General features: G+C 35.1%; 1 protein-coding gene and 1 pseudogene across 7 annotated transcripts in view; both read right to left on the reverse strand.

Annotated features, from left to right (window-relative positions):
• Kansl1l (KAT8 regulatory NSL complex subunit 1 like) overlaps window positions 1-12,001 on the reverse strand; it is a 147,042-nt gene that overhangs the window by 74,315 nt on the left and 60,726 nt on the right. For all 7 annotated transcript variants that reach the window (XM_026403356.2, XM_026403360.2, XM_026403358.2 and 4 more), the window contains exons 4-5: window positions 6,710-6,907; window positions 4,397-4,518 (exon numbers count right to left, since the gene is read on the reverse strand). In XM_026403356.2, the coding sequence (XP_026259141.1) occupies window positions 4,397-4,518; window positions 6,710-6,907 (320 nt within the window). The remainder of the gene's footprint in view (window positions 1-4,396; window positions 4,519-6,709; window positions 6,908-12,001) is intronic.
• Window positions 1,470-3,600, reverse strand: LOC113193045 (axin-2 pseudogene; annotated as a pseudogene).

The raw sequence follows: 12,001 nt of genomic DNA on the forward strand, positions 1-12,001 counted from the left end.
TGGCTACATGGTGTATATCAAATAATTAATAAATTTTTTGTGAATGAATGACCAAAATTATAGGGAAGTTCAGTTATTCCTTGGAATCATTGGGGGATTCATTCTGACCCCTGCAGACATCAAAATTCACAGACATTTAAGTCCCTTATATAATATAATGTAGTATTCATATAGAACCTATGTATATCTTCCCATATACTTTAAATCATCTCTATATTATATTAATATAAAAACTATGTAAATGGTCGGGTAAATATATTTTAGGGAATAATGACATGAAAAACGATTTGTACAGGTTCACTGCAGATGAATACTTTTATGAATAATTTTGATTAGGGTTGGTTGAATCCAAGGATGTGTAACACATAACATAAAAAGAAAATACACATAATTACACATGCACAAGTATTCACATATGTAATAGAGAAGTACCTGATTGGGTAAACAAAACATATAAAGATCTTAGCCTCAAATCACAATATTCATATTCCTTTTTATGACTCAACTTGTAATTCACTTATCTACATTATGACTCTTCTAATTAGAATTCTTACAAACGACCTTATCATAGTTGCCCTATACAACATGTAAGAATATTTACTTTCAAAGTAAATACTCAGTGATGCAAGGATGCATATAAAGTCAACAAAAAATGAAAAAGAGAAAAACAAACAATAAAAAAACAAATAAATAGCCCAACAAAAATAAAACCATATAAGTATTGAAAGTCAGTCTTTCAAAATAGCCAGGCTGAGGGTTTAGCTTAATGGTAGAGTTCTTGCCTAACATGCACAAACCCTGGGTTCAATGCTCAGTACCACAAAGAAAAAAAATACTAGAAATAAAAATCAAGTAGTGGCATTTTTAAAATTTTAAGATTTGGTTTATACCCACCTATAAAGACTGTAAAGCCTACTTAGCCTGATTTTTACCAAGGTAATTTCTTCATTTAATGCTCTATCAAAAAAAATTTTGTTTTTGAAAAATATAAAATTTTAATAAAGGCTACATCTCTTATACAACAATTATTATACTAAGTAACTTTCCTTAAATGAACTCTTTATAATGCATATCACTATATATCTTAATATATATATATATATATATATATATATATATATATATATTTAAATTTTTTTGGTATCCCAGTACCCCAGTACCCCAATTGAACTCAGGGACACTCAACCTCTAAGCCATATCCGCAGCCCTATTTAGATTTTATTTAGAATCAGGGTCTCACTGAGTTACTTAGTGCCTCACTGTTGCTGAGGCTGGCTTTGAACCCTCAATCTTCCTGTCTCAGTCTCTTGAGCCACTGGGATTATAGGCATCCACCACCATGCTCAGCTGCATAATTTACAGTATAAGTACAACCATGACAAAAGTCATTGAGTACAAGACTGTAGTAAAAAGGCATAAATTATATTTATACATAAACCCCCTTCAAAAATCAAGGGAAGCTTGAGCTCTCAATATACGGCAACATGGGCACTATGTGGCTTGGGCTTGCTCTACCACTCTCCAGCATCTACCACCAGACATCCTGTAACCTGTCTCCTTCCTCCCTAGGAAGTTGCAGGGCCCTAGCTCTGCTAGGGGCCCCTCCTCCCCTGGCTGTCAGGGCCAAGTCCCAGCTCTGTGCCTTGTCCTGGTTCATTTGGGCAAGGTACTGTCTCTGTTGCCACAAAACTGCTCCCTGGGCATGGACTCTGGAGCCTTGGGGTGGCTCTTACATTTCGAGTACTAGTAATATACAGTGCCCCCAGGGCAGAAGCAGTGTTATCTTCAGTGTCTCCCCCCTCCTCTATCTCCTCCTTGATCTTAGGGATGGCATGGTGTCTTAAGTAGTGATAGTCTGTTTTGTTGTGAAGTCCTAGCTTCTGACCAGTGTGTAAGCAGCCGCAGGAGGTGGAGAAGGGAGCTTGCCCCTGGATGGAAGGAGGAAGTGGTACTGATGATGGTGGTGGTCTAGGAAGCAGGAGCATGGGCTGTAGTAGTCCAAGCTGGGTGATTGGCAGCCAGGAGTCTTGAGGACTCTGGAGAGGTGATCATCTGTAATCTTCTGACAGTCTTCCTTGTACCTGCCTGGAACCTGCTCCCGCGAGCTCAGCGCCTCCTTCTCTTCGTCCTTGTGATCTTCCAAGTTCTCCAGCTCTAACTTCAGCTTCTCCAGCCTCCAGATGAACTGGACCACAAAGACAGCGGGTATCATCTCCTTGGGCAGGCAGTGGGTTCTTGGGAAATGAAGTAGGGACACTTGGCCATTGGCCTTGGCACTATAAAGCATTTCTCTCTGGATCTGTTTCTTACAACTCACAGGATAAAGAGGGATTCCATTCTATGCTACTGTCCTTCAAGGACATGGAATCATATGTTAGCACATCACTGGGTATCTCACTGTCATTAGTGCTGGTGGCTTGTACAGTACAAAGACACAGCCAGAACCCATGTGGTATGGGTTGATAGGATCACTCCTCTTGAGGGACCTGCATCCATTTTCAGACAGTTCTGTGGACCGCACAATCACTGTGAACCTCAGAATTTTGTTGGACAATCCAATCATACTGGGAGAAAGTTTGCACTTGAAGTCAGCACAAGTCCATTTCCTTTCTTTGTTCAAGGTAGGGAGGTAGCCATGCAAGACCTTTAGAATCCTGAGTTCAGCATTACTCAAGTAAGCTGTGTTCTCTCCCCGACTCCTCACATATTCAAGGTATATATTAGAAGTAAAAACATGTGGTAGGCATTTTTCCTCCATCACCAAATGGATCTCAGTCTGCGCCTAGTCAACATGATGGAGTCAATTTTTGATATTATCTCTTATGTAGGTCTTGGTGGCAGGTTTCAGTTGCTTGGAGACAATGCTGTTGTTTTCGATGTACCTCTTGTAGATCACTTTGGCTACTCTCAAGTTTTCGTATCCTTAAAGTTCATCTGCCTGAATCCACTCAAAGCAAACCAGAAGTCTGAGGTCTCCATACATTTCTACCCCTCCAGGAAAATCCAGAAGAGGTCAGCACATTCTTAGTCACTCAGTCAGCAGTGCAGGGACTTGGTCCACCTAGTCAGAGGGGAATAGGGGAATGCTCGCTCCTTGGCCTCCCCCAGCCGTCTTCATTTTTTGCCTGGCATTGTAGCAGACAGACATGGGTTTTCTGACCTGACCTTTCCCCATGCCTGGCAAACAGGGTGGGATCCCCCTTCTTCACCTGGAACCAGGGGCTGAAGGGCATCCTCATGGAAGCAGCTTCTGGAACCCAGGAGAAGAGCCTTCTATTTTCTCTCTGCAGTCCGTGGTATGGGTGTGCCTCTGTCTGTGTCTGTCTCTTTCTCTCTTTGGCATTCGCATTCTCATTCTCTCTCTCTCTCTCTCTCTCTCTCTCTCTCTCTCTCTCTCTCTCTGTCTCAAACTCGCTCTAGCTCTGGCTATCTCACTATCTCGCTCTCTCATCTCTTTCAAGTCAGTATGGGCTCATCTAAGCCTCCTCTCATTGATCAGCACACACTCTACACTAGACCTTGCGGCCTTGGCTTCTCCTTCTCCTTAACTCACAGTGGCAGCCCTGGGACCCCTGGTCTGGCTGCAGCAAGGGGGAACATAAGGAGTCTACCACAGGGGAGGGGGTCAAAGTTTTTAAAATAATAAATCATACAATTATTAATAGAATATTTGTTAATATAAAATCATACTTATTCCTCTATGGTAATTAAATTAGATAAAGTTTAAATAAGATTAGAATTTTATTTGAAAAAAATTAGGGTACACAAATGATATTCCATTAATATGCCTTCTACATGCATCTTTAGAAGGAAAATTCAAAAAGAAAAGTAAATAAAATAAAATAGAACAAATGCTCTTCTTAAGAAAGGATTTCATAGGATATATATTTTTGCTTATAAAACATAAAAATAAGTTGATAATGATTATAAAAGTTATTTTGTTAATTACATTCAGAAAAAAATCACTTTACAGAAGATATAAAAAATTGACAAAAATTTAAGCCGAAATTTGTATCTTCCAATCTTCTATGCCCAACCTATATGTATGATCTTTATTTCCTCAATATGTACTACGAAAGTAGTGTGGTGCTTAAGAATACAAAAGGTACAAAATGGAAGGTATGGAAAATAAGACAAAACTTCTATAGCAAATGTTATCACTGGCAAGCTTTTTTAGAAACATATGATTTTCTAGAAACATTTCTCTCTCATTCTAAAGTTTATATTTATCTTAATTATATTAGTTTGTTGTTATCTAAAACTGTATCTATGGTCTACTAATTACTCTCTAGTAGTCCTTAAAATATAGCTATAATACTTTTGGATCAACATAATCAAAATAAAATTAAATGTGTAAAACCAAATTTAGAAGCATAATTATCACACTGATACCTACCTCCTAGAAATGCCATTAGCCAGACATTTATGGCTGCAGGATTTAGAGGAGAGTGGTGATGAAGTTGGAGACAAGTTGAGAGGGGCAATCAAACTGTTGATGATTTCAGTTAACTGTGCACTCTGCAAGAAAACAGTCAATCCTTTAATAGTGTTAAGCAAGGGATGTGAGTTAACTCCCAGGTCTATATTCCTATTCAATACTTAAACTTCCCATCAAACATGTAATTGCTTATTTTTTTTAAGTTGTAGGTGAATACAATATCTTTATTGATTTTATTCATTTATTTTATGTGGTGCTGAGGATTGAACCCAGTGCATTATACGTGCAAGGCAAGTGCTCTACCACTGAGCTACCACCCCAGCCCTGTAATTGTTTATATTTTAAGAAATCTCTTAATCTAGGAAGATGATTTATGCTACAATGATTCTTTTACTTTTTTCCCCCTTAGGCAGTATTGGGGATTAAATCCATGGGCTTTCTACAACTAAGCTACATACCAAGCCCTTTTTATTTTTTATTTTGAGACAGGGTCTCACTAAATTACCCAAGCCAATCTCGAACTTGTGATCCTCCTCAGTCTCCTGAGTAGCTGAGATTACAGGCATGTACCAATGAGCCCAGACGATTTACATTTTTAATTATTCATTGTTTTCCATATCCTTTTTATTACAATTCCTTTATCTACCAATCTCATCCTCTAGAACATTTGAAACCAGCTAATAATATCTATATATCTTCCTTGAGACAACCCCATTAATAATAAAAAATGATAGATATACTTTATTGTCCACTATATGCCAGATACTACACTAGGCAACAAATTTAGAATAGTTCTAATCTTTAAAATTAATCTTCTAAGTAGATATTAGAACTACTGATATCACTATTAATACCAAATATAGATGATGAAATTATAGGAAAGAAAGATTAAGTAGTTTGAACGAGTATCATGAAGGTATTAAAAATGAAGGTAGGATCCAAATTTCAGGCATTCCAATTTAATATCAGATAAATTACTAAATAGCCTTCTAAATTACAAAATATTTATAAAAGTGTTTTTTTTTGTTGTTGTTATTTTTTATTTGTTTGTTTCAGTACTGAGGATTGAACCCAGGGTGCTTACCCACTGAGCAACATCCCCACTCCTTTTTTATATTTTTAATTAGAGACAGGGTCTCACTGAGTTGCTTAGGGCCTTACTAAGTTGTTGAGGCTAGCTTTGAACTCACTATCCTCCTGCCTTAGCCTCACAAGCCGCTTGGATTACAGGCATGCGCCACCATGCCCGGCTAAGTGGTTTGATTATATATTTCAACTAAGGAAAACTGTAGGCAATTACAGACCTAAAAAATAGGGGAAATATATGGGAAAATATATATTATATTTTGGTTTACTAGGAACCAATCACTAAATTATTTCACAGTGTATGTTAAAAAAAACAGGAAAATTAGATGTAGGCAGATATGAATCCATATTATTTCCTAGAGGAACAGTGTAACATGCAGCAGTGGTTAAGAATGATTATGCTCTGACAGATCTGTCCAGTTGCAAAGGATAGATATAAGGTAGATATGTCAGAATAATCAAACTTCTGAAGTCATTTACAATAGAATTTAGATACCAGAGAAAGCTTTGGAATCAGAGTAATTTGTTAGAGGCTTTTCTGACTTTCCATTTGAATAATCGTTCTTTATAAAGACACTCATATTCCAATATTATCTTTCACTAAATTCCTGAACAATAAATTTGGTCAACTTTTCAGATTTACCAACTACTTGTAACAAATATCCCTGTTCTTTTCCACTGAAAAAAGTCTAGTAATAAGCAATTTTTTTAGAAAAAGGATTTTCCAAGCCCTAGAATAGATGAATGATTAAAATCTAAATAATTTAAAGAATATCAATATTAAAATAAAGACAAGTCATAGAGTAAATATTTTGATTGGGTGTAATGTAAATTTGCTAGTTTTATTTATTTATCAAATTGACTAATCAATTTTTGTGGTACTAAGGATTAAAACTAGGGATTCTTTAACACTGAGCTATATCCTCAGTCTTTAATTTTTTAGAAAGATCTGGTTAAGTTGCTAGGCGTCTTACTAAGTTGCTGAGTCTGGCTTTGAATTTATAATCCCCCTGCCTCAGCTTTCTGAATCACAAGGATTACAAACACGCATCACTGCACCCAGCAAATAGTCAAATTTTAGTAATCCATATCCCAGGCAGACACATATATAATAATATTTATTTGAGTAATTTATAAAATTGGTGAAAGTTATTTCATACCACAGATGCTTTATTCTGATTTTACCTGTTTTTCTATGTTTCGAAGAAGTAGGGTAGGGCTGCTTGGTGACATCTCAAAATCCTGTTCTGGTAAAGGATCTTGATTCCCTTGGGGAACCTGAGGATTCCCTGTAGTATTTAATGAAGCTGCTTGGTCAGCAAATTCTATTTGTTTTTTCAAAATGTCTTTTGGAAGCTGACATTCTTCTAGGATCACTATTCCCTAGACAAAGAGTAACGAAAAGAGTTGAAATTGAAACAAACTGATTACTAAAATCACCTTTAATACTACAGCACACATGAAACTAAACAATATATTATCCCTTGAGAATCACAAAACATACACTTGAAAACACAGCTTAACTCTTTAAAAAATTGGCTTATTTAAACTGTGTGCAATTCCTCAGGGCATTAATTTCCAGGATATATAAAGAACTCAAAAACTTAACACCAAAAGAAAAATTAAATAAAATAATCTAATCAATAAATGGGCAAAGGAATTGAATAGACAATTCACATAAGAAGAAATACAATCGATTAATATATGAAAAAATGTTCAACATATCTAGGAATTAGAGAAATGCAAATTAAAACTACACTGAGATTCCATTTCAGTCCAATCAGAATGGCAGTTATCAAGACTACAAGTAACTAAATACTGGCAAGGATGTGGGGAAATGGATACACTCACACATTGCTAGTGGGACTACAAATTGGTACAACCACTCTGGAAAGCAGTATGGAAATTCCTCAAAAAACATGGAATGGAACCACATTTGTCCAAGTTATCTCAAAAAAAAGGTAAACTCAGCATACTACTGTGACACAGCCACAATATTTATAGCAGCTCAATTCACAATAGCTAAGCTATGGAACCAACCTAGTTGCCCTTCATTAGATGAATAGATAAAGAAAATGTGGTATCAATAGCTAAATTGTGGAACCAACCTAGATGCCCTTTAGTAGATGAATGGATTAAAAAATGTGGTGTATATATACACAATGGAATATAACTCAGCAATAAAAGAGAATAAAATCATGGTATTTGCAGGTAAATGGATGAAGTGGGAGAAGTTAGCCAATGCTAAGTGAAGTTAGCCAATCCCCAAAAACCAAATGCCGAATGTTTTCTCTGATATAAGGAGGCTGATTCATACTGGGGTAGGGAGTGGGAGCATGGGAGGAATAGACAAACTCTAGATAGGGCAAAGGGGTGAAAGGGGAAGGGAGGGGCCATGGGGTTAGAAATGATGGCAGAATGAAGTGGACATCATTACCCAAAGCACATGTAGGAAAACACAAATGGTGTGAATATACTTTGTATACAACCAGAGACATGAAAAATTATGCTCTATATGTGTAATATGAAGTAATGCAGTCTACTGTTTGTCATATATAAAAACAAATTAAAATTTAAAAAATTTAAAAAAAAGAAAATGTGGTATATATACATAATGGAGTATTACTCAACCATAAAGGATGACTTTATGACATTTGCCAGCAAATTGATGGATCTGGAGATGAACATGCTAAGTGAAGTAAGCCAGTTCCAAAAAAAAACCAAAGGCTGAATGTTTTCTCTGATAGGTGGAAGTGAACCCACAATAACGGGTTGGGAGTGAGGGGAAGAACAGAAGTGCAATAGATTAAACAATGGGGAATAGAGGGAAGAGATGAGGGGATAGGAAAAGGAAAGACAGTGGAATGAATCTGACATAGTTTTCCCAAGTACTTATATGAAAACAACACAGTGAATCCCACCACCATGTACGTCCATAAGAATGGGACTCCAACTAGAATAAGATATATTCTATGCTTGTGTAATTATATCAAAATGGATTCTATTGTCATATATAACTAAAAACAACCATAAGAATGGAATCCTAATTAAAATAAGTTATATTCCATGTATGTACATCAAAATACTCTCCACTGTCATGTATATCTAAAAAGAATAAATTTAAAAAATTTTTAAATTCATTAAAAAACCCACAATCAGCTTAAAAGTCTTCAAGTTTGAGATATCCAAGGAGCATTCAAATAAAATAAAATGTATGCAATTAATTTAACACATATGGCTTCAATTATCCTAGAGAAGCTTATTAGGTTTTTAATTATATGTTCCAGAAAAGACAATAGTTCCTAATAATAATGCTAAACCTCCCACTGGCCACTTCCCAACACCCCCAAGGTCCTCACAGAGAAAACACTGTTTCAGTCCTATAAACCCAGGGAGCTGGAATGCACCATGGAGAAAAAGTCCAATTGGAGTTCTTGCTCTTTACAGGGCAGCTGTGTTAATAATAAATACTCAGTCTTTCAACTCGTATGAATTTTTTAAATCAACATCTTGCCACCTTTGCTTTATGTACACTTATTATTCTGAACCACTTGAAAGTAAGTTCGCTGGTGTCTTGATACTTTATTCCGAAATATGTCAGCATGGATCTCATAAGAACAAGGACATTTTACTTTATTATTACAATAGCATTATCACACTCAAGGAATTTGATACTGCTACAGAAATATTACCTAAATACCCCTTATGTAGATTTCCTTAACTGTCCTAAAACTGTCCTGTGGTGTTTGTCATTATTGTTTTCCATATTGCTGAACTGTAAGGAACTGAAGGAAAGAGGGGGGATATAAATACCTGTAGTATTTATTATTCTGTAGTAACACATTACAATTGATGTTTGGTAAAAATAGCAAATGCATTACTTTTTAAAAAGTAATATAGTGATTGTATGTCAACTTTTCAACAAAGGAGATCTAATCATTGATCTCAATGACTATTTTCTTGGAATTAAAAAACATGACCATCAAGAACTTCTTTTGAATATGTTTCCTCAAATTTGTTGGGAATCAAATCCAGGGCCTAGATACAATAGATATAGTATCATCAATCTCAAAAGCTCCTAAAAGTATTCATTTAAAATTTTTCTAAGTCTTTCACAAGGTTTTCCATAAGCACCTGCATGCAAAAGCAGCACAAGTTTTTATTATCATATCAATTTAATTACAATTCCCTTTGGTTTGATTGTAGTTTATATTATAGGCCATTCTATTTCAGATCAGATTTATTTCATAATTTCGATACTTACTGTATTACTTCTATGGAAAAGTCTATTTTGAATTTCAAAAGCCCAGTTTCCAAACCTTCAGAACATATCTTTATATAAGAAGAGGAGCTCCTAAATTAGCGCAATAAGAATGATGTTTTTCAAATGCAATTAAGGAGACATATTCACCTCTATCTATTTTTCCCCTTAAAATATTGCCCTAGACAAAACTTAGCATGTGAAAAATGAGAGGTCCATGATGATCCACCACATGTTGTTGGCCATGATGATCCAAGAACATAGAAAGGGATAAAGATTAAATCTTTTGGGGACAATATAGAGAATTAAGAGTCTGTTCCTAAAAACTTAGGAAAAGAAATCAGTTGTAGTAATCCCATCTATGTAGGAGGCTAAGGAAGAAGGATCACAAGTTCAAGGACAACCTCAGCAACATAGTGAGACCCTGTCTCAAAAAAAATGAAAAAGTGCTGGAGATGGAATGCAGTGGTAGAGTGCCCTGATTTCAAGACTCAAAAAAATTAGGTAAAGAATACTTTATTTCTTGATACTAGACTATCCTAGATATTAGAAGAATATCTAATGATAGATATAAGATAAATAATAAAGATCTGGAATCTTTTTAGAAAATGAGTTACGTATAATATCAGAGAAGTAAAAACTCTAGTGTAAGATTAAAGCAAATCAACTGTTCTAGAAAAGACAATAGTTCCTGATAATAATGCTAGGCCTTCCACTGGCCACTGCCCAACACCCCCAAAGTCCTCAAAGAGAAAACACTATGTGTCAGGCCTATAAATCCAGAGACCCAGGAGGACAAGGCAGGAGAATCTCAAGTCAATATCAACGTCAGCAATTAAGAGAGAACCTGTCTCAAAATTTAGAAAAATTAAAAGGGCTGGAGGATATAGCTCAGCAGAAGAGCACCCCTAAGTTTGATCTTCTATATCACATGGAAAGAGAGAGAGAGGAGAGAAACCCTGTGTGGAAAAATAAACAATAGCCTCAGGAACATTTTTATTCACATAAAGCCACCAAAGCTAATTTCAAGCAAATATTTAAATGAAAAATTTTAAATCACCAAAATACACAATGTGAGAGCCATTTTTCAATTAATTTTTTTACAGTAACTCAAGAAGCTATAAGAGCAAAGAAAGTATTGTTTTCCCTATGTAGCATAATAGGTCAACTAAACTGTAAATAAAAAAATTAAACATCATAATTAATTCCTAAGAAATGTAAAGAGAAACTATGAAAATAAAACAAATATTGTGTTCCAATAGCATATTTGTTTGGTATTTTCTAAAAAATAAATATAATGTTATTTTTGTTGTTGTTGTTGAATTAGGAATCAAATACAGGACCTAGTCCATTCGAGGCAAGTTCTCTATCACCAAAGTACATCTCCAGTCCTCATAATACTATTTAAAAAAATTTTTTTTTTAGTTTTTGATATGCCTTTATTTTATTTATTTATATTTAGTGCTGAGAATCAAATCCAGTGCCTCACATGTGCTCAGCAAGTGCTCAACCCAGCCCTTGTTATACTATTTTTAAGAGAACAAAGGGCTAGGTACAAATCTAATCTAAATAAAGAGAAACATAAGGTCATATCAATTATCACTGGGAAGTTTATATTTCTTTCCTTAAAATCATTTAAAGGCATTATAAAAACATATAATCAAGCTTTTTTAAAAATTTAAACACCAATTACCTAGTATTGCTAGGATATATAGAATATTAAAATATCCTTTCTCTCAGTTGGTAGAGTACTTGCCTCATATGCAAAAGGCTATGAATTCAATCTCCAGCACCACACACAAAAAAAATCTTTTCTCAAGTGAAAGGATTATGAATCAGACTTTCTAGATTAAAATATAAAACTCAGTCATCAATTTAACTGGGAACTCATATTCTTGGAAATTTCCAAGTTGTTTTATGCTTGATTTATTCTTAGAACTGTATTTACTATAAAAATGAATGTGGGGCCTGGGGTTGTGGCTCAGTGGTAGAGTGCTCGCCTAGCATATATGAGGCACTGGGTTCAATCCTCAGAACCACATAAATGTTAAATAAAGATATTATGTCCACCTAAAACTAAGAAATAAAATAAATATTTTTTTTAAAATGAATGTGATATTATATCCATTAAAGAAAATGATCAAGAGGAAATATAGTGATACCCCCTTTCTCCACAGAAAAGTCTTAACTGGGCTTCTCCAGAAATCTTCACCATG

Source organism: Urocitellus parryii, chromosome 1 (assembly GCF_045843805.1).
Source record: "Urocitellus parryii isolate mUroPar1 chromosome 1, mUroPar1.hap1, whole genome shotgun sequence".
In the NCBI taxonomy this organism is placed as follows: Eukaryota; Metazoa; Chordata; class Mammalia; order Rodentia; family Sciuridae; genus Urocitellus; species Urocitellus parryii.